The sequence below is a fragment of the Mustela putorius genome, unplaced genomic scaffold, assembly GCF_011764305.1.
Source record: "Mustela putorius furo isolate JIRA1106 unplaced genomic scaffold, ASM1176430v1.1 tig00003867_pilon_pilon_pilon, whole genome shotgun sequence".
In the NCBI taxonomy this organism is placed as follows: Eukaryota; Metazoa; Chordata; class Mammalia; order Carnivora; family Mustelidae; genus Mustela; species Mustela putorius.
In genome coordinates, this window is record NW_025422019.1 from 34,024,518 (window position 1) to 34,046,538 (window position 22,021).

At 36.4% G+C, this 22,021-nt stretch overlaps 1 protein-coding gene and 1 long non-coding RNA gene across 5 annotated transcripts in view; one reads left to right on the forward strand and one right to left on the reverse strand.

Moving 5' to 3' along the window:
- NUP35 (nucleoporin 35) overlaps positions 1 to 22,021 on the reverse strand; it is a 40,399-nt gene that overhangs the window by 16,358 nt on the left and 2,020 nt on the right. For 2 of the 4 annotated variants that reach the window (XM_004768931.3, XM_045066445.1), the window contains exons 2-5: positions 19,042 to 19,132; positions 15,273 to 15,443; positions 12,095 to 12,222; positions 9,620 to 9,686 (exon numbers count right to left, since the gene is read on the reverse strand). In XM_004768931.3, coding sequence (XP_004768988.1) covers positions 9,620 to 9,686; positions 12,095 to 12,222; positions 15,273 to 15,432 — 355 coding nt within the window. In that variant the 5' untranslated portion in view covers positions 15,433 to 15,443; positions 19,042 to 19,132. Of the gene's footprint in view, positions 1 to 9,619; positions 9,687 to 12,094; positions 12,223 to 15,272; positions 15,444 to 17,569; positions 17,960 to 18,442; positions 18,556 to 19,041; positions 19,133 to 22,021 lie in introns of those variants that run through there. The other 2 variants (XM_004768930.3, XM_004768933.3) reach the window with 2 other exon arrangements.
- The window catches only part of LOC123387898, a 29,423-nt gene continuing 25,373 nt past the window's right edge, over positions 17,972 to 22,021 (forward strand). Inside the window, exons 1-2 of the long non-coding RNA XR_006602397.1 lie at positions 17,972 to 18,146; positions 19,409 to 19,439. This is a non-coding gene — a long non-coding RNA (uncharacterized LOC123387898). The remainder of the gene's footprint in view (positions 18,147 to 19,408; positions 19,440 to 22,021) is intronic.

Consider the following 22,021-nt stretch of genomic DNA (forward strand, 5'->3'; position numbering starts at 1 on the left):
TTTCAAAATAGGTCACTAACATAAATGAAAACAAGGGATAAAAAGAGTGGTAAATCTTAAACAGATACATGGCATATAAAACTTGGGAAAAAGATTCCTTGTAAAAAAAAGATTCCTTTTTACCATGAAACAAAGTAGCACAATGTGTACTAAAGAATTTGGCCACAGACCAAAGAGAGTTCTGGCCTTTGTTCAGTTTCTGGAGGTAACCTCTAAATCCTGGGAATTTTCCCAGAGACAGGAGTGTTTCTGTTATTCACCCACACCTCTCAAGAGCACTTGATAATTTATGCTAACAAGGTGGCTCAGGCTGGGGACAGATCACACCATAAAGACCAACCATGTGATTCTGGTTGGAGCTTTGAGCCACATGCTATCATCCCACCTGTAGGCAGAGGAGGGGAATGGAGACTGATTTTAGCTACTTGATCAATGACTCAATCGTGTTTATGTTTATAATCATGTTTATGAAACTCCAACAAAAGCCCTGGACATGAAGGCTTCAGTGATCTTGCCTAGCTAGCAATATTGCATGTATAAGCACCACATAATAATGTTAGGAGAGTAACACATCATGGAAGCTTCATGTTTCAAACTCTCCTAGACTTCACCCTATGCATCTTTCTTTGGCTCTAATTTATACTGTTTTGCTATAATAAAACTGTAACCTTAAGCATATAGCACTTTCAGTGGGATCTGAGTCTTTCTAGTGAATTATCAAACCTTAAGAGGTTTGAGAAATCCCTACATTTATAGCCAACTGGTCTGAACTGAGGGCAGTCTTGGGGACCTCCAAATTTGCAACTGGCATGTGAAGTACAGGCAATCTGGGGAGAATGTTTCCTCAGACTTTTTAGATAACAAACTCATTGTACCCAAGAGTGTATTAAACAATGGATAAAACAACACCAATCAAACACCGTGAAATGAACACTTGCATTCATCCCTAAGCCCTGTCAGACACCCAATGACAGTCCTTCTAGAAAGTCTCAGGTTTTGAGAACACAGGAACGTGGAAGGTGTGAAAGAGAATGCTGGCTAAAATCAAGGAAAACCTGTTTCAAGTGTATATAAAAGGAATGATATGGCAGGCCCCTCCTCATCTTAGGCAGCCAGATGACTACCTTTCAACCACTTCATTCCCAAGAGACCTAGAATTTAGTATCTGAAGAAAGGAAACCTAACTGGCTCAGGACCCAGTGAGTCCAATCACATAGAGAACAACTGTATGGAAATTAAGTAAGTGAAGTCTGCATATTAAAAAGGGGACTTCTTCCCTTTCTATATTCAGAATACCTGCTTAGACATAAAGACTGAATGTAAGGAACTCTTTGGGAAAATTTAAATTCAAAGGAAAAAAAAGACCTACATATGCTGAAATCAGAGACTTTCCCAACAAAAAATCTAGTTGACTGTTCATTCCTCTTACAGTAAAACCCAGTAAGAGACAAAATAGAGCCACCAATTCTATTTTCCAGACAATGTTGATACACATACACGCACAGATTCCAAGTACCTTTTCAGTGTCTCATTAAATTAAATACACCCCCCTCAAGAAAGAAAGAATACTGAAAAAAAAAAAGAAAAAAAATATATATGAACTAGAAAGAAAAAGGCAAAATGAGCAGGAATTTTAAAAAAACAAAATAAATCTCACTGCTAAGATATTTTACCCATAAAACAAAAAAAGGATACTATGTTTCTAAGTACATTCAGAGAAATGAAACAACAACAATGTTCTTTGAAATTTAAAATGGCAAAATAAAAAATTATTACAGAAGTTGGAAACTGGTATTAAAGACATGTCCCAGAAACTAGAATATATACATAAAAGACAATGCAAGGGAGAAAAAGTAAAATTAGAAATTTCTGCAGAGCTCACAAGCAAAAGGAATTCAAGAAACAGAAAAAACAAAAAAACAGAAGAGTAATTACCAAACACAGGGAAATTTCCCAGAACTACAGGTAAGTGTCATGATTTAAAGGCTCTATCAATTAATTTCGCAGGAAAACATATGAAAAAGCCCCACACCAAGGCACAGCTGTGAAACTGAGAACACTAACCATAGAAAGATCTTACATTTTTCGAAACCAGGCCACATACAAAGTCTAAGAAATCATCACCACATGTGACTTCCACAAAACACCAGAAGCTTAAAAAAACATGGAATGATGCCTCTAAAATTCTAAAACTAAAATACTATATTCAGCCAAACTAGCAATCCAGTGTGAAGACAGGAAGAAAAAAAAAAAAAGCATTTCGGATACAAAGTCTTAAATTTCATTTCTCTCACAAGCTTTCTTAGAAAGCTACTCAAATATGTTCCTCACCAACATGAGGAAATAACTGAGAAAGAAGAAAGCGTATCACCTAGGGAAAAATCTCCACTCTAGAAATTTACTAAGACAAGTCCTAGGATGATAGTTGTATACCATGCTGAAACAGGAAACATCCAAAAGAGAGGTTAAGAGAGAGAAGTTCTCAGTTTAAAGCAAAACAAAAAAATATTTGAAACTACCTTTGAGCAATTTTAAAAAGACAGACATGTATCTTAGCAACAACATGTGCTTAAAATAAAGGGAGCAGATGGCACAGAAAAAATCAGACGAACGGGAAAAAAATTATTAACTTAAAGAGAAATAAAAATTTTAGAGAAAGAATAAATTATACTATTTGGTTCAGCATAAAAGTGTCTATATAGTCACAAACACTGACAATGGAATAAAGTCTGATATAACTATATTCAGTAATGTGTGGGAAAAAAGATCGATTATCTCCAATTACCTTAAAATAAATACACCAATACTGGAAACTGAAAATCAATTAGCAACATAATCATACATGGTTGACTGAGTAATGGACCTCCAACATGACTACATCCTAATACTTGGAACCTGTGAATATTGACCTTATATGGCAAAAGGAACTGTGAAGATGTGATTAACAATCTTGAAATGGCAAGATTATCCAAGATCATTTAGATGACTTGGGTCCCCAATATATTCACTAGTGACCTTACTAAAGGAAAGAGAGAGAAATTTTAATTATAGAGAGGTGATATGATGATAGAAACAGACTGGAGAGATACACTTGAAGATAAAAGGTGCCACAAACCAAAGAATACAGGTAAATGCTAGAAGCTGGAAGGAAAAAAAAAAAAAAATGAATTCTCCCCAGAACCTCTGGAATAAAGTGGTCCTATCAACACTTGGACTTTAGCCAGTGATTCTGAATTTCTAACTTCTAGAACTAAAAGAGAATAAATCTGAGTTATTTTAAGCCACTAAATTTGTGGTAATTTGTTTAAGTACCAACAGGAAACTAATACCTCTCATTTAGATAAATAGAGGTAAATTCCTAAAGAATAGCTCAAAGATCTGGACTGGTTGGTTCTGGAGGAATAAAGAATGCTGCACCTTATTGTAAGTATTTAAGTACTGTTTGATTTTTAAAAACTATTTGCTTTTAAATTGTTTTGACTAAAATATAAAATATCATCTGCACCACAACTAAACGCCACCCAATGGTACTATTTAGTCTGGCATGAAAGTAAATAAATTTTGGTGAGTAATTTTTTGAAAGTCAGTATGGTAGGCAGAAAACAGTCTCCCAGAGATGCTCACATCCTAATATCCAGTAACTGTGAGTATATTACATTACATGGTAAAAAGAAATAAGGGATGTAGATAGCATTAAGACTGCTCTGGCAATTCACAGACCTGTACCCCTGGGGCTAATAATACATTGTATGTTAATTAAAAATTAAAAATTTAAAAAAAAGACTGCTTATCACCTGATCTTAAATGAGAAGATTATCCTAGATTAACCTAGTAGGTCCATAGTGATATCCAAGAGTGATATAAAAAAGGTCCAACTGGCTAGTATAGGCTTCAAAGATGGTAGGGAACTCTGCCCCAAGTAATATGGACAACTCTAGGAGCTGGAAAAGAGAAAAGAGATTCACCCCAAGAACCTCCAGAAAAGAATACAGGAAAGAAAAAGAACCTACCAGGGCGCCTGGGTGGCTCAGTTGGTTAAGCCACTGCCTTTGGCTCGGGTCATGATCCGGGAGTCCCAGGATCAAGTCCATATCCCACTCCCTGCTCTGCTCTGCTTCTCCCTCTGACCGCCCCCGTTCTCATTCTCTCTCTCTCTCTTGCAAATAAATAAATGAAATCTTTAAAAAAAAAAAAAATACCAATGCCCTGATGTTAGCACACCAAAAAAACATTTTTGAACTTCTGACCTCCAGAATTTTAGTATAATAAATCTGAGTTGTTTTAAGCCAAAAATCTGCGATAATTTGTTTCAGTAGCATCTGAAATTAATGTACTCTGGAATAAGATTACTGTTTATTCTAATTTTTTATATATGTATGTATATATATATATATATATACAAATATGTATATATATATTTTTTTTTACAATTTTTATTTTTTTATTTATTTGACAGAGAGAGTGAGAACAGCAGAGAGAACAACAGAGGGAGAGGGAGAAATAGGCTCCCCGCTAAGCAGGGAGCCTGACGTGGGGCTTGACCCCAGGTTTGTGGGATCATGACCTGAGCCAAAGGCAGACGCTTAACTGACTGAACCACCCAGGCACCCCTAATTATATTTTTAAAAACTATGTCAAGCCAAGTTGCACAGAGATATTCCAATCCTCCTTTTGGTATTGGGATGTCACTGCCTCCAAACATTATCTACATATATATTGGTTTCCTGTGTCTCCTATAACTAATTACCACATACTGCGTGACTTAAGACCATAGAAATTTATTCTCTCACAGTTCTGAAAGCCAGAAGTCCAAGACAGAACAAATTTTCAGCAGGGTCAAATGTATTCCAAAGGCATTTAGAGAAAACCCATTGCTTGCCTCTCCTAGCTTCTGGTTACTACTGCTGGCATGTTTTGTTGTTCACTGGCTTGTTCTGACAACACTCTTATCTTTGCCATTTTCACATTACCTTATTCTCTGTCTCTCAGGTCTGTATCAAATCTCTGTCCCGTTCAGGACACTAGTAACTGGACTTAGGGACTACCTAGGAAATTACCAGGATTACATTCTCCCCACTCTTCTCTCTCCTTAACTCCCCAGCTTTCCTTGGGAGTTTCTCCTCTCAAGACTTTAACCATTTGTTTTAACCACAGAGGTTCTGGGGATTAGGACATGAACATTTCATTTCGCAGCCACTACCCAACTGACTACAACTTACATTCATCAATCTATTCAGTTAACAAATACTTACTGAGGTCCCTTTATAACCAGCTCCGTGATGTGTACATAATGAAAAAAACAGAAGGAATATCTGTCCTGAAGGAGTTCATAAACTAGTAATGCAGAAAGACAGGAGCTAAGCAGAGGGAGCTGTACAGGAGCACATACAATGAGTCTCCAACCCAGATCAGAAGAAGAATTGTCGTGAAAAGGTCCCTCACAGAAAAATTAGTTCTCTTCCTTCCTTTCTGAGAACACTAGCAGAACTCTGAGCTCCTAGCATCAACAAAACCAGTCAGAAAGAGCTATCATCTGAATATCACACTTAATCTGTTAACAATGTGCTAAAATAAGGACTCTAATTCAGTAGATAAAATTGGCATACCATCTGAGAAGACAACTGATAAATACAGGAAAGAATTTCTCAAAAAAAATTAAGAAAAATTTAAAAGAGTGTAAAAAGCAGATGAATACTTAAATAGTAGCAGAAGAAAACTAAGGGGAGAGGAAAGGGAAATAGGGCAAACAGGCCATGGTTGAAAAGAGTTTCTGATTCTCTAATCTAGAGTTACCACTCTGTCATAGGACCAAGGTTTCCCTGCAACAGAAATAAGATTTTTAAAAAGATTTTAACATCAGCTACAAAATTAAAACAAACTCTTTACTGGACAAACACCTAAGCATAAAATAAGTCACGTCATTAAATCCCATGACATCTCTTTATAAAAGCTGCCAATCTCAGAAAGTTAAAATTTACAAATTACATAAGAAATTTTCATTTGGTTAACACTGTAGGAGCTTGTTAAAAAAAAAAAAAAAAAGCTCTAAAAAGTCTATGTTTTTCCTTCAATTTTCTTAACTCCTTTTCCCAATTCTTGCTTACTACTGACAATATATGATAGATCTTCATGCCCACCATATCCTTTCAAAAAATATTCTTTTTCACTTATGCCCCTTAAGACTTTCTATAAACTCTTCAACCTCAAAGTAGAAGCAGCAGTGGCTCCCAGTGGCCAATTTATGATACATATATTTTCCTACTGTGGTTCTTTTATTTTCACATATAATTTCTAAAAATATAGGAATCTCAAAGAAGTTACACTATTAGAAAAAATAAGATAACAAAAGGATGTTTAATTAACTTTAATCATGTCCTCTTCCACTTGACAACAGTACTATAATGTATGCTCTTCAAACAACAAAGAGATCCTTTAAAACACAACATACATTACTTAACATTGTATGTTTTTGCATTTTTCAATGTCCCTGGGATCATTTGTTGACTCAGTTAAATAAATGAATAGTCACTACTGTAGCAAGTAGTCCGTTAACAGCACTGTCATCTACCTATTTGTATGACCAGATTACAACTGCTAAAACCTGGACTAATTCCCCAGAACATTCCACCTCACATATGTAACTGAAACTGATGTAACAAACCTAGATTTTCACTATGATATAGGTGGCAGAGAAATCTAAAGATATCCCCTCAAAGTTTCTGTCCCCTGGTTCCACTGGTAATTCAAACACTAATTCAGGTACTACCAAGAAGGGTCCTTGTAGATAGAATGAAAGTTATTAATTAGTTAGATCTTAAAATAAGGAATTACCTTGGACTATCCCAATGGGCCCAGGGTAATCAAAAGAACCCTTAATAGCAGCCGATGACAGAAAAGTTAGAGATACAACCTAAGAGTGAGGTCAGAGAGACTGAAATATAAAAAAGATCTTGATCTGCCACAGCTGTCTTTGAAGATGGAAAGGGAGCCAGAGGGCAAAGAATAATGGCAGCCTCTAGAAGCTGAGAAATACCTCCAAGCAACAGCAACAGCTAGGAGAAAAAACAGGGACCTCAGTCCTACTTTCACATGGATGTAAATTTAGCCAACAACCTGAATGAGTGTGGAAGAGCATTCATCCCCAGAACATCAAGAAGAGAACACAGCTCTACTTACACCTGAGTTCTAAAGCAAAGAAACAATCTGTGCTCAGACATCTACTTACAGAAACTGTAAGATAATAAATTTGTATTGTTTTAAAATCTCAAAAAAGGAGGGGAAGGGGAGCACCTGGGTGGCTCAGTTGGGAGAGCATGAGACTCTTGATGTCGCAGTTTTAGGTTTGAGACCCACATGGGGTATAGAGATTACTTAAAAATAAATCTTAAAAAAATAGTAAGTTTGTATTGTTTTAAGCTACTAAATCCATGATAAAGCAGCAAAGTAAAACTAACAGAGAGTCTGATACAAGGGGGGGGTGCTGCTGTAACAAATGCCTAAAAACATGGAAGTGGCTTTGAAACCAGTCAGTGGGTGGATCCTAGAAGAAATCTGAGGTACTTAACAGAAAAAGCCTACACAGCTTTAATCAAACTGATAGTAGAAATCTACTGACAAGTGACTATAAGGACACTGCCACCAATGAAGATTTAGACTGCTAGAAAAAACCTGAATTTAGAAGATTAAGATCTAACTTGTCACTGGATTTTGCTTTTGCTATCCATTCTGATGACATTTCCCTTTTGCTGGAGTGTTCACTACATTTTGCTTTTTAACAACTGTAGATTTGGTTTATTTTAGATCTACCATCATGCTATTGTTTCTTCTGTTCCATCTTTACTGTTGTTCCTTTTTTTCTCCTTTCCCACCTTGCTTTGTACCTCATTTGGAGTAATGCAGTAATAGCTTCTTAACCCGTCTCCTTGCTTCTACCCTGCCTCTCACCCCAAAGTCTGTAATCACTACGGCAGCAGTTTCATCCTATTTGTTTTCCACCTTTCCTGGGTAAAGTTGAGTTGATACATACAAAGCCCTGTACTATGGATCCCCCATTATCTTCCTGATCTCATTTCTTACTACTCGACCCTTCACTCCATTTCACACTAGCATCCTTGAACACCCCAGACACACACCCACCTCAGTGACTCTATACCTGCTATCTCCTCTTTCTAGAACATTGTCTCTACCTCCCTTACTTAGTTCAGGTTTCTGAGCAAATGTTACTTTTCCTCTACCTTTCAACAGGAAGCAGAGTAATAGCCTCCAAAGATGTCCCTGTTCTTATCCCTGGAACCTGGGAATAAGCAATGTTACACGTGCAAAGGGGAATTAAGATTGCAGATGGAATTAAGGCCGCTAATCAGCTGACCTTATTAAAAATAAGGAGATTATCCTGGATTATCCAAAAGGGTCCAATGTACTCACAAAGGTATTTAAAAGAAGGGTGAGAGCAGAGGAATGACCAGAGACATGCAAAGTTTTGCTAGCTTTGAAGAAGTAGAAGGGAATCACAAGCAAAGAAATAATATGGGTAACCTCTAGAAGATGGAAAAGGCAAAAAAGAACAGATTGTCCCCCAGAGTCTCCATAAACTAAATACAGCCCTGCCGATGCCTTGATTTCAGCCCACTGAGACCCATTTCAGACTTCTCACCTCTAGAACTATTGTTTAAGTCACTTTTAAGTTTGTAATAATTTGTTATGGCAGCAAAACTAATATACTACTTTATTTAAGTCTATAAGCTCTGACACCCCTTTTTCTGCTTAATTTTCCCCCATAAAATGCATCACCTTCTAACAAACTTTACAATCCATTTTATCTATAAATGTAAATTATCTAAATAAATGCAAGCTCCAACGACAAGGGTTATCTATTTTGTTCAGTTTTCCTGGTCCCATGAATGTATATATTCATATACTTGCTGAGTGAACATTTGACAGATTATATGAATATGTAAGAAGGGTGTGCTAATGATGTTGATGGTGTTAAAAATAGCATTAATCTTAAAGAAAAGCTACACATAATCAGTAGCTGTTTGCAGTTAATGACATTTAGATTTAGAGGTATGCATTAACAGCTTTCAAAACACCTTTATTCCTCAGTCTCTGTATTCCTTTTCTTCCCAATTGCAGTATCTCTTTCCTAAATTACAGCTTTTAGTAATACAGGAGACACTATTAAGTATGTATTTGGGGTGGGGGGGGCACCTGGGTGGCTGACTCTTGACTTCAGCTCAGGTCATGATCTCAGGGTCATGGAATCAAGCTCCACAATAGGTTCCATGCATGCAGTCTACGTGAGATTCTCTCTCTCCCTCTCCCACTGTTTCTTCCCCTACTCTTGTGTGCACTCTCTCTAAATAAATAAAAATCTTAAAAAGAAAAAATGTACTTTTCTAAAAACTCTCTTAATATTTTGAGAATATCACATCCTATCTATAAATTCAGAAAAAGAATTTTAAAAAACCCAATATACAAAGTATTTCCCTCTGAATGAAGTTACTAACATTTGAGAAAGTCTTCTAACTTGAAATATAAAAGAAAAAATTTTGGCAATTATCAACAAAGTCTTCTATTATCTCAAAGAGAAGAGTCTTTGATGTTATACAGCATTATTTACCTGTTCCAGGAGTAGGAGTAGTTGTCATAACTCCAACAAGAGGACTCTGCATTACTGAAATATTTGGCTACAAGAAAACAGAATGAAGTGTTAAAGTAAAAGCACAAAGTTCTAAACATAACCATAACACAGTAATTGCTGAAAGGTCTCATTCAAAAGACAACGGCATGTCTATCAAGTACTACAGATGCCTCTAATTAGTTCACAATCTAAGAGTACTCCAACTTTTTTCCTTTTTAAGTTGACCAGTATTAATCTAAAATATGCTAGATCCTTTAGCACATTCTTTGTTTAAAATAAGCTACATCAGATAAAGACACTATTTTTAGTAGAAAGTAACTTTGCTATTTGTTTTTAGTTCCTAAGGTATAGTATTTGAAATAACTGAGAGCATGGTGAATCTTCAAATCACCAAGCTCATACAGAAAAACAGAAAGAGGGCAGAATCTTATTTTTAAACAGACATTTAAAAACCATGAGATAATATGGATTCAAATCAGTCCACATAATAAAGACAGCATCTCTGTCTATACTAGTAGAAAGTAACAAAGCAGGAAAACTATCAGTACTAATTCCTCTGAAGGTGAGAAAATTAAAAATTAAACAATTAAAAGTCCTTCTATAAACAAAAACAATAATATCTAATCAAGACTAAGAAGAGGCTCTTTCTCTAGAAGTAAATATACAAATATAGATTCTTTTGTAGAAAACTGACTAAACGAAGGAAATCTAAAATCTGGCTATTATCTAACAACCAGAACCAAATGTTGAAATAATGTTAAGAGACACAAACTATATTATTGTTCAATTCTTTTTTTTTTTTTTTAAAGATTTTATTTATTTATTTGTCAGAGAGAGAGTGAGCGAGAGCGAGCATAGGCAGACAGAGTGGAAGGCAGAGTCAGAGGGAGAAGCAGGCTCCCTGCGGAGGGCAAGTAGCCCGAGGTGGGACTCGATCCCAGGACGCTGGGATCATGACCTGAGCCGAAGGCAGCTGCTTAACCAACTGAGCCACCCAGGCGCCCCTATTGTTCAATTCTTAATGCCAGTTTATTTCATGATTAGAAAGAGGCTGAGCAAAGCCTCGGCGGGGGCGGGGGAGGGGACAAAACTAATTTGGGCTTTAATAATAATATTCCTACCATCCTTTAAGTCAAACACATTCTCTACAAATTATGGCACAAGTTTTTAAATATTTTGAACATAGCAATAACTGTAAACTACATTTGTTTTCATTGGTCATCAAAGAAGTAATGAAAACCAGCATGAATTTATAAGCCAGTGGTTCTCTGATCAAATTAAACTTCAGATTTACTTGACAACCTTTAGAAAACTATCCCAGGCCAGAATATTCTGATTTAGTTAGAATACCACTGCCCAAATATAACACAAGCAATATAAGTAATTTTAAATATTATAGTACACATTAAGTAAAAACAAGTACAGTTTATTTAATCTAGTACGTCCAAATTATTATAACTTTCAATATGTAATTAACATTAAAAAGTAAGTGAAGTAGTTCATTCTTTCTAAGTCTTCAAAATGGTGTGTATTTTACACTTAAGTATATCTCAATTAAGTACAGGACTGGCCACATTTTAAGTGTTAACAGCCACACTTGGCCAGTGGCTACTGTGTTGGGACAGCAGAGCAGTTTTAAAAGTGTTGTAAAGAGAAGGTAATGTGTTTAACACAATGAATTAATTTTGCTTTGCTTAACAAGTAGGCCTAGTATGCTAGGCATAGCAAGCCTGTAAATAGTCAAAATGTACAGAAAGATGTTTCCTACCGTTCTTAAACCTTCCAGTAACTATGCTATATTTGGTTTAGGGAAAGACAAAACATTTCTTCAAACCAAACAGCAGAAATGTCTTTATTCAAATAACTTATCAGTTTAACTGACACACTGTTTTAAGTCCTGCTAAGCACAATAGTGAAAGAACACTTGAGACTACACACGCCACTAAAATTCATACTTAAAAGAAAAATCCATACTACCTTTCAACTAATAATCAAGAGTTAATCACAGTATGTTAGCACAGCATGGCTGTTCCAACACTGGCTCTAGACTGAAGACTGCCTGGGTTTAAAGCCTGGCTCCACTAGAGTAGTTGACAAATTACTTAAGCTTTCTATGTCCTAGTTTCCTCAATGATTAAATGAACCTCATTAATAGCTACTTCACAAATTCACCTTAAGGATCAACTAAAATAGTAAGATCAGAACCTGTAAGATCAGAACTATAGAATTACTGACATGAGAAAATAATCTGGTGTTCCATTATATTTTTAAGTATATTTCACAGTAAACACAATTTAAGTAGATTCCATGATAAATGTCCCTAATGCTTATTCTCTGCCACACAGTTACACTAAAGCAGACCTCAGAAAAACATTTTAAATTACTGATCCTCACCGTGCATCCACATAAAAACATCAAATTATTATGGATCATAAACAGGGGTATATTTGTCACCTGTCTTCTTGAAGTTAAAGGTGTTGATCCAAGTCCTGGGCTGGAAATATCATCATAGATACTTCTAACTGGTGGAGCTCCACTTTTATCTTTATGAGCTGGTACAACTGGTTGTGGTGGTGACCCACCTACAATGTACAAAAAAAAACAACACAAACCTCAAGTGAGAAAAAACCTTCCACCTTTCTGGTAAGATTCTTTTTCATTTATATTTTAAAAATATTGACTTGAACTCTGGTTTCATAGGGCTTCTCAAACTTTAATACACTGAGAATCACCTGGGAATCCTATTAAAATTCAGATTCTGATTCAAAACACGTGAAGTGCAGTCTGGGATTATGAATTTCTAACAAGGTCCCAATTATGCCAATGCTAGTGACTGAAAAACTGCACATGAATAAAAGGTTTCAGAAAAAAAAAATCTTAGTTTTTAGTAAATACATACAGCTTTCGCTTATTCAACAAAATCCTTAACATTTCAACATAAAACTTGATCTTATTTCTCACTTGAAAGCAGGTAAACAGTTCCAGCTTGTATACACTTGAATAATTATAATGCCCTAATGTGGAATTTGACTGCCAAAATTAAATAGATCCCATTCATGTTTCTCACAATAGAAGTATATTTAAGTACATAATAAATATGTAGGAAAAGGATCAACTTTGGGGGACATAAAGATGTCTTTATAAGTCAGAGAATCAGCAATGCAAAACAGTGAAACAATCCAGATTCTGTCATAACTTAATGTCTGAGCTTAAATAGTATAGTATAAGTTATTTAGAGTAGAGGCTATAAAACAAGTCTGACCTAGATTTTAACATCCTGCTCTGTCACTTACTAATAGGCTTAAGCAAGTTCTTTATTGCATTTGCCTTAGTTTCCTATTTTGAAAATCAGGGATACTACTATCTATCCTTTAAGACTGACAAAAAGAATGATAGTAACATAAAATGCTTGGCATACTGCCTGGCTCATAAGTACTCAATATATAGTAGCTACAATAAAAATACATTTTTTTAAGATATTATTTATTTTATTTGACAGAGAGAAACAGTAAGAAAGGGAACACAAGCAGGAGAATGGGAGAGGGAGAAGCAGGCTTCCTGCTGAGCAAGAAGCCCGATGCAGGGCTTGATTCCAGAACACTGAGATCATGACTTGAGCAGAAGGCAGACGCTTAGCCGACTAAGCCACCCAGGTGCCCCCAAAATACATTTAAAATATACATTTGGCCCTTGAATAACATAAGTTTGAACTGTACAGGTCCACCTATACACAGATTTTTTATAGTACAGTACTACGAATGTATTTTCTCTTCCTTATGGTTTTTTTTTAAAAGACTTATTTATTTTAGAGATAGAAAGGGAAAAAGTGTGTAAGCACGGGGGAGGGGCAGACGGAGAGGGAGAGAGAATCCTCAAGCAGACTCCCCACTCAGCATACACCCCAACAAGGGGCTTAATTCCAGAATTGTGAGATCATGACCTGAGCAAAAATCAAGAGTCAGACAGCCAACTGACTGAGCCACACAGGAACCCCATCTTCCTTATGATTTTCCTAATATCCTTTTTTTTCTTTAGCTTACTTGATTGGATGGATAGTTTATAATACATATAACACACAAAATATGTGTTAATCGGCTATTTATGTTATTGGAAAGGCTTCCAGCCAATAGTAGGCTATTAGTAGTTAAGTTTTGGAGGAGACAAAATTATGCGAGAATTTTCAAGTGTTCAGGGGGTCAGTTTTCCTAACCCCTGCATTGTTTGAAGGCCAACTGTGTAAAAAACAAAAACCTACCCAGAAAAAGGTTAAGTCAATTACTTCAAATATAATTTATCCCTAATCAATCTTAAAATAATAATAAGCCACTTTAAACCACACAATACCTGAAGGACAATCAAAGTAAGACACCCATTTAAACATCCATTAAAAGGATCTGGGCTCACATTTGGAATTCAACCATTTCTGTAGCTAATTCTCACTACTCATAGTCAAAACTTCAGTTTTCTTTTAAATTCTTTCTTTGCTAAAGGAGTTATATAAGATACATGCTGCATTTAGGTAATAATATTTTGTGCTAATAATTGCAAATTCTGTGTAAAGAACTTCCCCATAGCTTGTAGAATAAATCCTTTAACTAAATAAGGTAAGAATCTTAATCACTATGACTAGATGTAGAATTCATATCTACAAATCACAAATTACACTTCTTATTGTCACAAATGGCTACGTCTCATTCTTTTTTTATAGCTGAGTAATATTCCATTGTGTACATATACCACATCTTCTTTATCCATTTATCTCTCAAGGTCCTAGAGGGTACTGTGCTAAGTGAAATAAGTTAGAGAAAGAGAAATACCATGATTTCACATATACATGGAAGCTAAAATAAAACAACCAAACAAATAAAACAAACCAGACTCTTGAATACAAACAACTGGTGGTTGCCGGAGGGAAGGTGAGTGAGAGGATGGGCAAAATAAAAGGGATTAAGAGGAACAAACTTCCAGTTATAAAATAAGCAAGCCATAGAGATGAAAAATACAGCATAAGGAATATAGTCAATAATATTGTAATAACGTTGTATGGTGGACAGATGGTGACTACCCTAGCTGTGCGCACTAATACGTAGAACTGTCAATTCAATATATTGTACCATAAAACTAATACAGCAAACTAATATGCTGATTATCCTTCAATACAAAAAACAAATTACAGTTCTTTTGACAAAATATTTGCTATTATCGTATTTAAGATAAATCATTTAAATGCATTAAATTATTCAGTTAAAGTTAAATGACCATATTTCTTCCCCAGCCCTCTATACTTTAACATCTTTGATATGGATAATTTACAAAAAATGGTATCTTGGCATTGTATCATATTTGGTGTTTTTCTTAGTGGTACTTTAAATAATAGTGAGTTTTACAATCAAGGGCATCTTAAATTGGATGAAATGTAATACACATAGTTTTAAGGAGTAGTTCCTGGAATTACAGTAGCTTATACTACTTATACCTCTAATCCAACAATCTAAAAATTTAAAATAGAGACATTGTTTAATCTTTTTAATTAATAAATGTGTTAATAAGGTTGAATGTTGTATCATTACTTTTTAAAATTCTAATACATGTATTAATAGTACCATAAAATTATTTTAAACAATTTACCTACCTGCAAGTAAAGGTGATCTCATTTCCATTACTCCTACTGAAGGGCCACTGATTGATCGAGGTTGTGGAGTTACTGGAGCTGGCAAATCCCCCATTAAAAATCCAGGTAAGAACTGGGCATTAACCCCTGGCTTTGGAGATGTTGGTGAACCTAGCATCATTGGTTCAGATCCTAAATGAAGAAAAAAAAAAAAAAGGACCTTAAAGTTACATTATCTAACAAAAAGATGCAAGAATCTGGCATAAATAATTTTGAGAATTTAATCAAACCTTACATATTACAGAACCATAGTTGGATTTATTATTTTAAAAACTAATAAAAATTATTCCTATAAAAATGTAAAAGTATTTTTATTAACAATATTAATTTGTCAGTTTTTCTTGTTTACATTATTTCACAGGTTTAAGAATCAACAGTTATTTTTAAATGGAAAAATTTTGGATTATCTTAAAAAAATTCTTACTACATACAGAATAACTTCTTTCCACTTCTGGGACAGCTTCTTCCATGCAACCACCAAAAACAAGAGCAGGGTGCACTAGTTACTTACACAGACTCTTAGCAAATCAAACAAAATGGGTTTAGCTTGCTATATGTCCCATTTTTTCTTCCAACAAACAAAAACTGTAAATCATTTTTGTAATAAAAGTAAAAGCATGCACACATTATAGCACATAGGAAATAATAGTAATGACTAGCATCCCAACCAAGAAACATTGAAAAATTTAGAAAGTTTACTTTTTGGATCATTCTTTAAAATAATTTTAAAGTTAAGAATAATCAACAAAAGTCTCCCCAACATAAAACCAATTTAAAGAGAGCTGATATTTCACAATCATCAATTCAAAATTAATTTCACAATTTAGAGGGTAGGTATTATTATTCTCACCATGAAGAGAAGGAGGCTATAACCTACTCTAATAGAGTAAAATAGCACAGTAAGGAAAACATGGGTCCTGGAGTCAGAGACCTGGACTCAAGTCTCTTGGCAAAAATGGCAGTTTAGCACTCAGTCACAGAGCTTTGTTTAGAATTAGAGCAAATACAGCACTTGACCCAGTACCTAATATTCAGTAAGTGCTCAACATTAGTTATCATTATTATTCTAAGAGTATCTTAGAATAGCAAAAACTAAGTGACTAAAATGTAAATGCAGTTTGCGATTTTTGCTTACGAAAACTTAAGTTTTCAACTGTGTGACAAGCCTGAATGTGATTCATGTCACTCAGAAAGGTCAAACATTTGATGTATTATTTATTACAATGGTTGATTTCTAAGCAGCCTCAAAAATTTGTTTCTTGTTATCCAAATGCAATTATTTATCCTTCCTCATGATGTAGCCCTAGATGTTAACAATGCCAATGCAAGTGTATAAAAGAGGAAAAAGGCAAAGTAGTTCATGAAAAAATAAAGCAAATTATGAAATAAGTTGTGAAGAACTGTAACTACATTGTAATTACTTTAAAGTGCTATGTTACTATGTTACTATTACATATTTCCAAAGAACATAAACACCAAGAGTTTAAACAAAAGCATATTCTGAACAGATCTTTAGAAATCTATAGTAGTAAATACAAAGTTCTAGGTACCACCAACTACCTCATTCTCTCATCACTCGAAAGAAAAAAAACATATAGGGCAATTTTAAGAAGAATTAAGTCAAGAAAAGTTCTGATATATATACTGTGATACACTTAGAAAACACCCGAGTGAGGAGGAGGTCTTAATCCCCTGTTACTAACCACCCCTCAGTCTAAATTTCACTTGGAGAACTAGAACAATGGATCCTGCAAGTCTTAAATTCCATTTCATGGTCTGTACATCTAAAATGATAAGCCCTAGGTCTAACTAAGGTAGCACCGTTTGCTGAAGTAACCCTTAATTATAACATTAGGAGCTGGAAAAACTATTCACCTGCAATACCTGCACTATGTGGACTTGAACAACTAATACCAGCAAATGTCAGATATGGACAAGTTTATTCACATTTGTAGCCCCAAGAACTATGCACTCCAAAATGTTTTGTTGAGTAGAAAACTTTGTAACTGGAAATGAATGATCTCCTGTTCTCTAAAAATAACACAAAACATAAATACCTAGACCAACATCTGTACATAACTTTAAAGGTAGCAGGGCGTCTGCGCTGACATTATGCATTTAGTTTTTTATGACTAATACTACAACAGTTCAAGTTATTCCAGTCTCAAGACACATTTTGCACAATGCATGACAAGCACTAAATATCCTTCAAACCTTAAAAAACAAAACCCAAACACTCATTCTACAAACATGTATACCGCGCTTGCTCTTTTCCAAGCTCAGAATGTTGTTGCCTAATTTTCAAATGCGTCTCGACGATAGCAGACAATATTCTTCTCTAAAATTGTTGACGGTTCCCACAAGTGCCAAGAGTCAGCAAAGAAAAAGGAAATCGACATCCCGCTCATCAAAACATCCCGTTTTTTTTTCACCCCAACACTTTCAGCAAGGCTCTCCGTTAACAATGCGAAGTTTTTAAAAAGTTCATTCAGTGACCGATTAGAGGAAAAGACCTCCTACAAAGTCACTTCCCCAAGATAAAGGCGGGAAAATGGTACGAACTGTGGAGATACTAGCCAGTATCTCCACAGCTATCATCAACGGGTTAAATGTCGCACGATTCAAGTTTCTATTAATAACAGATTGCTTTTACAAGGCCCAGGACGAGGAAGGAATCAAACAGGAACTAAAAGCCCAGGTGACCAAAGAACGGTAAACTGTAACCACATTCCAGGGCACCGCCCACCCACGTGTACGCCGGTCAGTTCCTTCCGACCGAAGCCTCCCCGGATCTGGGAAGCCAGCATCGCGTCCCCAGCACCCGGAGGGACTCAGGTATGGGCAGGTCGAGCGCGACCCGCGTGTGGGGTAACAAAACGGCGTAGTAACCACTCGACAGTCATTTCCACACCCTACGCAGAGCCCGCAGCTTCCCGGAGCCGCCTCGCTGGCTGCAGCGTGGCGACGCCCTGAGCAAAGGGACAACTAGAAACTTGGGGGGTGAACTAGGCGCTCGTCCCCGCGACTGAAACTGGCAAAGAGGCTGATGACTACTGGCTTTTAGTCTTGCTTGCTCCCAGATCTACAGCGTGGATCTCAGCCACCAGCGAGAAAAACAGTTTTTCACTCACCCAACGTGGGCGCCTGGGGTTCCACAGCAAAGGCTGCCATCGCAGCAGTAACTACACTTGGCCCCAGACCTTCTCGATTTTCAAAAATGGCGGAAACTCCCCACGGGTAAGGGCGCGCTGCCTTAAGAGGTTGCGTAACTTCCGGACTTGCGCAGTCCGTGTATTGTGGACGCCGCAGCCGTCATTTTGGAATGGGGCGAGTGTCTGCGCGCACTGTGCGTTTCCAACAAGATTTTAGCGGGGAGCGTGATGTAGCACGGTGGTAACGATGGTTCTGGGAATGCTTTTGCGGGCGCTGTGCGCCTCCTGAAGTGGTGCTTGACTTTCATGGAAGCACAAGTTCTTTTACTCATGGTTTTATAATCAGCGTGAATTTACCCAGTGCCGTGTCATCTGTCAGCTTTTCCAAGTTACACCTGGAAGAATTACCTTAATGAAGCAGGTGGTGCCGCTCTTCAGTACTGATTTCTGGCTTAGTAACCATAAACGTTGTTATAGAGGCACAATTTAAGCATAATGCATATGCTGTTTTATTACATTTTAATACATAGAAAAGATTTTTAAAAATGTAGGCTGATAATGAACACACGTGAACCTACCACACTATGTGCTCCTTCTGTCTTCCCACCACTTTGCTGCTTTTCTTTAGAGGGTCTTCAAATATACGTCAAACACACTCACATTCTAGATCTGTATGTGCAAAAATATATTTAGTTTTGTTAACTTTATGAAAATGATATGCTATATGTATGTATTTTAAGATGCTCTGTGCTCCATAACAAACTCATTGTCCTCTAAATATCCACCCATCCTCCCTCCCTGTTTTCCTCTGGGATTTCCTGAAATCGCACATCCAGCAAGAATATTGTAATTGAGTGAGGCAATAAAAATTCCAGCTTCACTTAATTTCTGGCAAGTTCCCAGAAACCAAACTTAAAACCAATTTACTTTTTTTTTTTTTAACAGGTGTGTGGGTTGAATTGTGTCCCTCAATAAGGTATGTTCAATGTCTAACCTTCAGTACTTATTTATGTGGCCTTATTTGTAAATAAGGACTTTGTAGATGTTACTAAGTTCAGTTGAGGGCATACCACATTAGGACAAATTTGGCGGCTTAAACCAATAAAAATGTACTTTTATAGTTCTGAGGCCACAAATTTGAAATGAGTCTTATGGGGGCATAACCAAGGTGTCAGCAAGATTGGTTTCTTCTGCAGGCTCCAGGGGAAAATCTTTTTCCTTGGGCTGGTAGCTCCTTCTTCCCCCTTCAAAGCCAGTGGCATAGCATCTTCTCTCCCTGACACTGCTTCTCTCTGCTTCAGGTGTCACATGCACTTCTTCCGTAGTAAACTATCCCTGTCCCTTCCTCTTGTAAGGACATTTGTGATTATATTTAGGTTCCACTGAGATAATCCAGGATAATCTCCTAACTTCAATATCCAGTTATACTGGAGCAAGTCGATAGTCATATCTGCAAAGCACTTTTGCCATGTAAGGTAACATTCATAGGTTCCAGAGATTAGAGTGAAGATACCTTCAGGGGCTATCATTCAGCCCAACACACCCACCAGTTCCCTTTTTAGAATGAAGGTACCGGGTGCCTGGGTGGCTCAGTGGGTTAAGCCGCTGCCTTCGGCTCAGGTCATGATCTCAGGGTCCTGGGATCGAGTCCCGCATCGGGCTCTTTGCTCAGCGGAGAGCCTGCTTCCTCCTCTCTCTCTCTCTCTCTGCCTGCCTCTCTGCCTACTTGTGATCTCTCTCTGTCAAATAAATAAATAAAATCTTTAAAAAAAAAAAAAAAAAAGAATGAAGGTACCAAGAAGGGTTCATAAATGAAGGAATTTCTGTATAAATTGTAATCTAGCCAAACCAAAGAACATTATGTTAAAAAGTATAAGATGTATTCGATGAGTGTGTGTATTGACCGAGAAAAATCTACATAATTGATATTCTGAAAGAAGGGATATGAAATCGTTTTACCTTATTTCTTTAAAAGAATATCTGGGTACATATGCAAAGGTGTGGGAGAATGCTTACTTAAATAAAGGAAAAGGTTGGAAAACATTTGTACGAACCTGTTAACAGGGAAGATGCAGTAGGAGAGGGGGTTGTAGATTGGAGTGCTTAAGAATGGCCTTTAACTTATTCTATATAACTTTTTAGCGGTTGATTATAGGTGTTATTTATTATTCCAATTAAAAACTTGGGTTTTTTTGTATTTTGTTTTTTAAGAAAAATTCATTTTCCCTTCTTCACTTGCATTTCAATCTTCTACCCTTTCATCTGGCTCTTTCCTTATCAAGTTATAAAGATGCCCAGTTTGCCCTATCAAAAAACCTTCTCTAGACTTTGTTCCTCCTTCTAGATACCATGCACTAATTTCACTCACATTCTTTTTTTTTTTTTTTTAAGATTTCAAAAGAAAGGTCTACAGACTTTAGTAGATGATCTTTTTCCCTAATGTCGCCATCTTGGTTGTTAATTCATTACACACTGGCCCCTGTGTAAATAGTCTTTTGAAACCACTGACCCCAACTCTTTCTCCATTTCTTTGACATCTGCAGTATTTAAAAGCTTTGACAATATTTCCCTCAACACAAGTGTTTTTTCCTATTTTAGTGATGCTACACTTCCTATTTCTCCTTAAAACTTTCTCCTTTTTCCCTAACTTTTCTGTACCTGATTCCATTTCATTCTAACCTGGAATTATTATTGTTAGTCAAAACTTGGTCCTGCCTCTCTTCTCATCTGGCAGTTAATGCCCCACCACTCTCTAAGGCCAAATGCTACTTTTCTTTGCTTTTTTTTTAAAGAGTTTATTTATTTATTTGACAGAGAGAGCACAAGGAGGGGAAGCCGCTAGACCCTGGGATCATGACCTGAGCCGAAGGCAGACACTTAACGACTGAACCACCCAGGTGCCCCTTTTCTAGATGCTTCTGAAAAATCTACCAGCATATCAAACCTCAAAAACGAACTCATCTTACCCCTAAAACCAGCCCCATTCCACCTGTCCCTTTTTTTTTTTTTTTTTTAGTTTTTTAAAAACCCAAAATTAAAATTGTAACATGTTGAAGCAGAATTTAAGGTCAAACAGACTTGAATTCAGAGCCCAACTTGCTCACTTAAATCCTATATTATTACTTGGATTTGTATTGAATATCTCCGGATTTTATTTTCTGTAAAATAGAAACAATACTTAAAAAGGTGGTTATGCTTAATAAGGTGCCTGGTCCACTTTGCTTTTTTCTGGTTTCCACTTTCCCTGCCATCAAATATTCACTCTTATTTTTTCTGCCTCCTCAATTCTTAGGCAATTGTAGTCAACACTTAACATTTCCTTACCTTCAGTTCTCTCCCACCAAATCTAACATACCACTACCCAATACTCTCTTCTTTGTACATTTCACCCAGATCTTCAAAAGCTCTGACTTCTTATTCCCTACAGTAGCCTCCTTATCCTCAAATCCATAAGCTTCACATGTGCAACACATACCAACCAATACATACATTCTCACCTGGGCAAAAAAGAAAAGGGAAAACCAGGATCTCAGAGTGTAAGATACTATAGACTGAAAG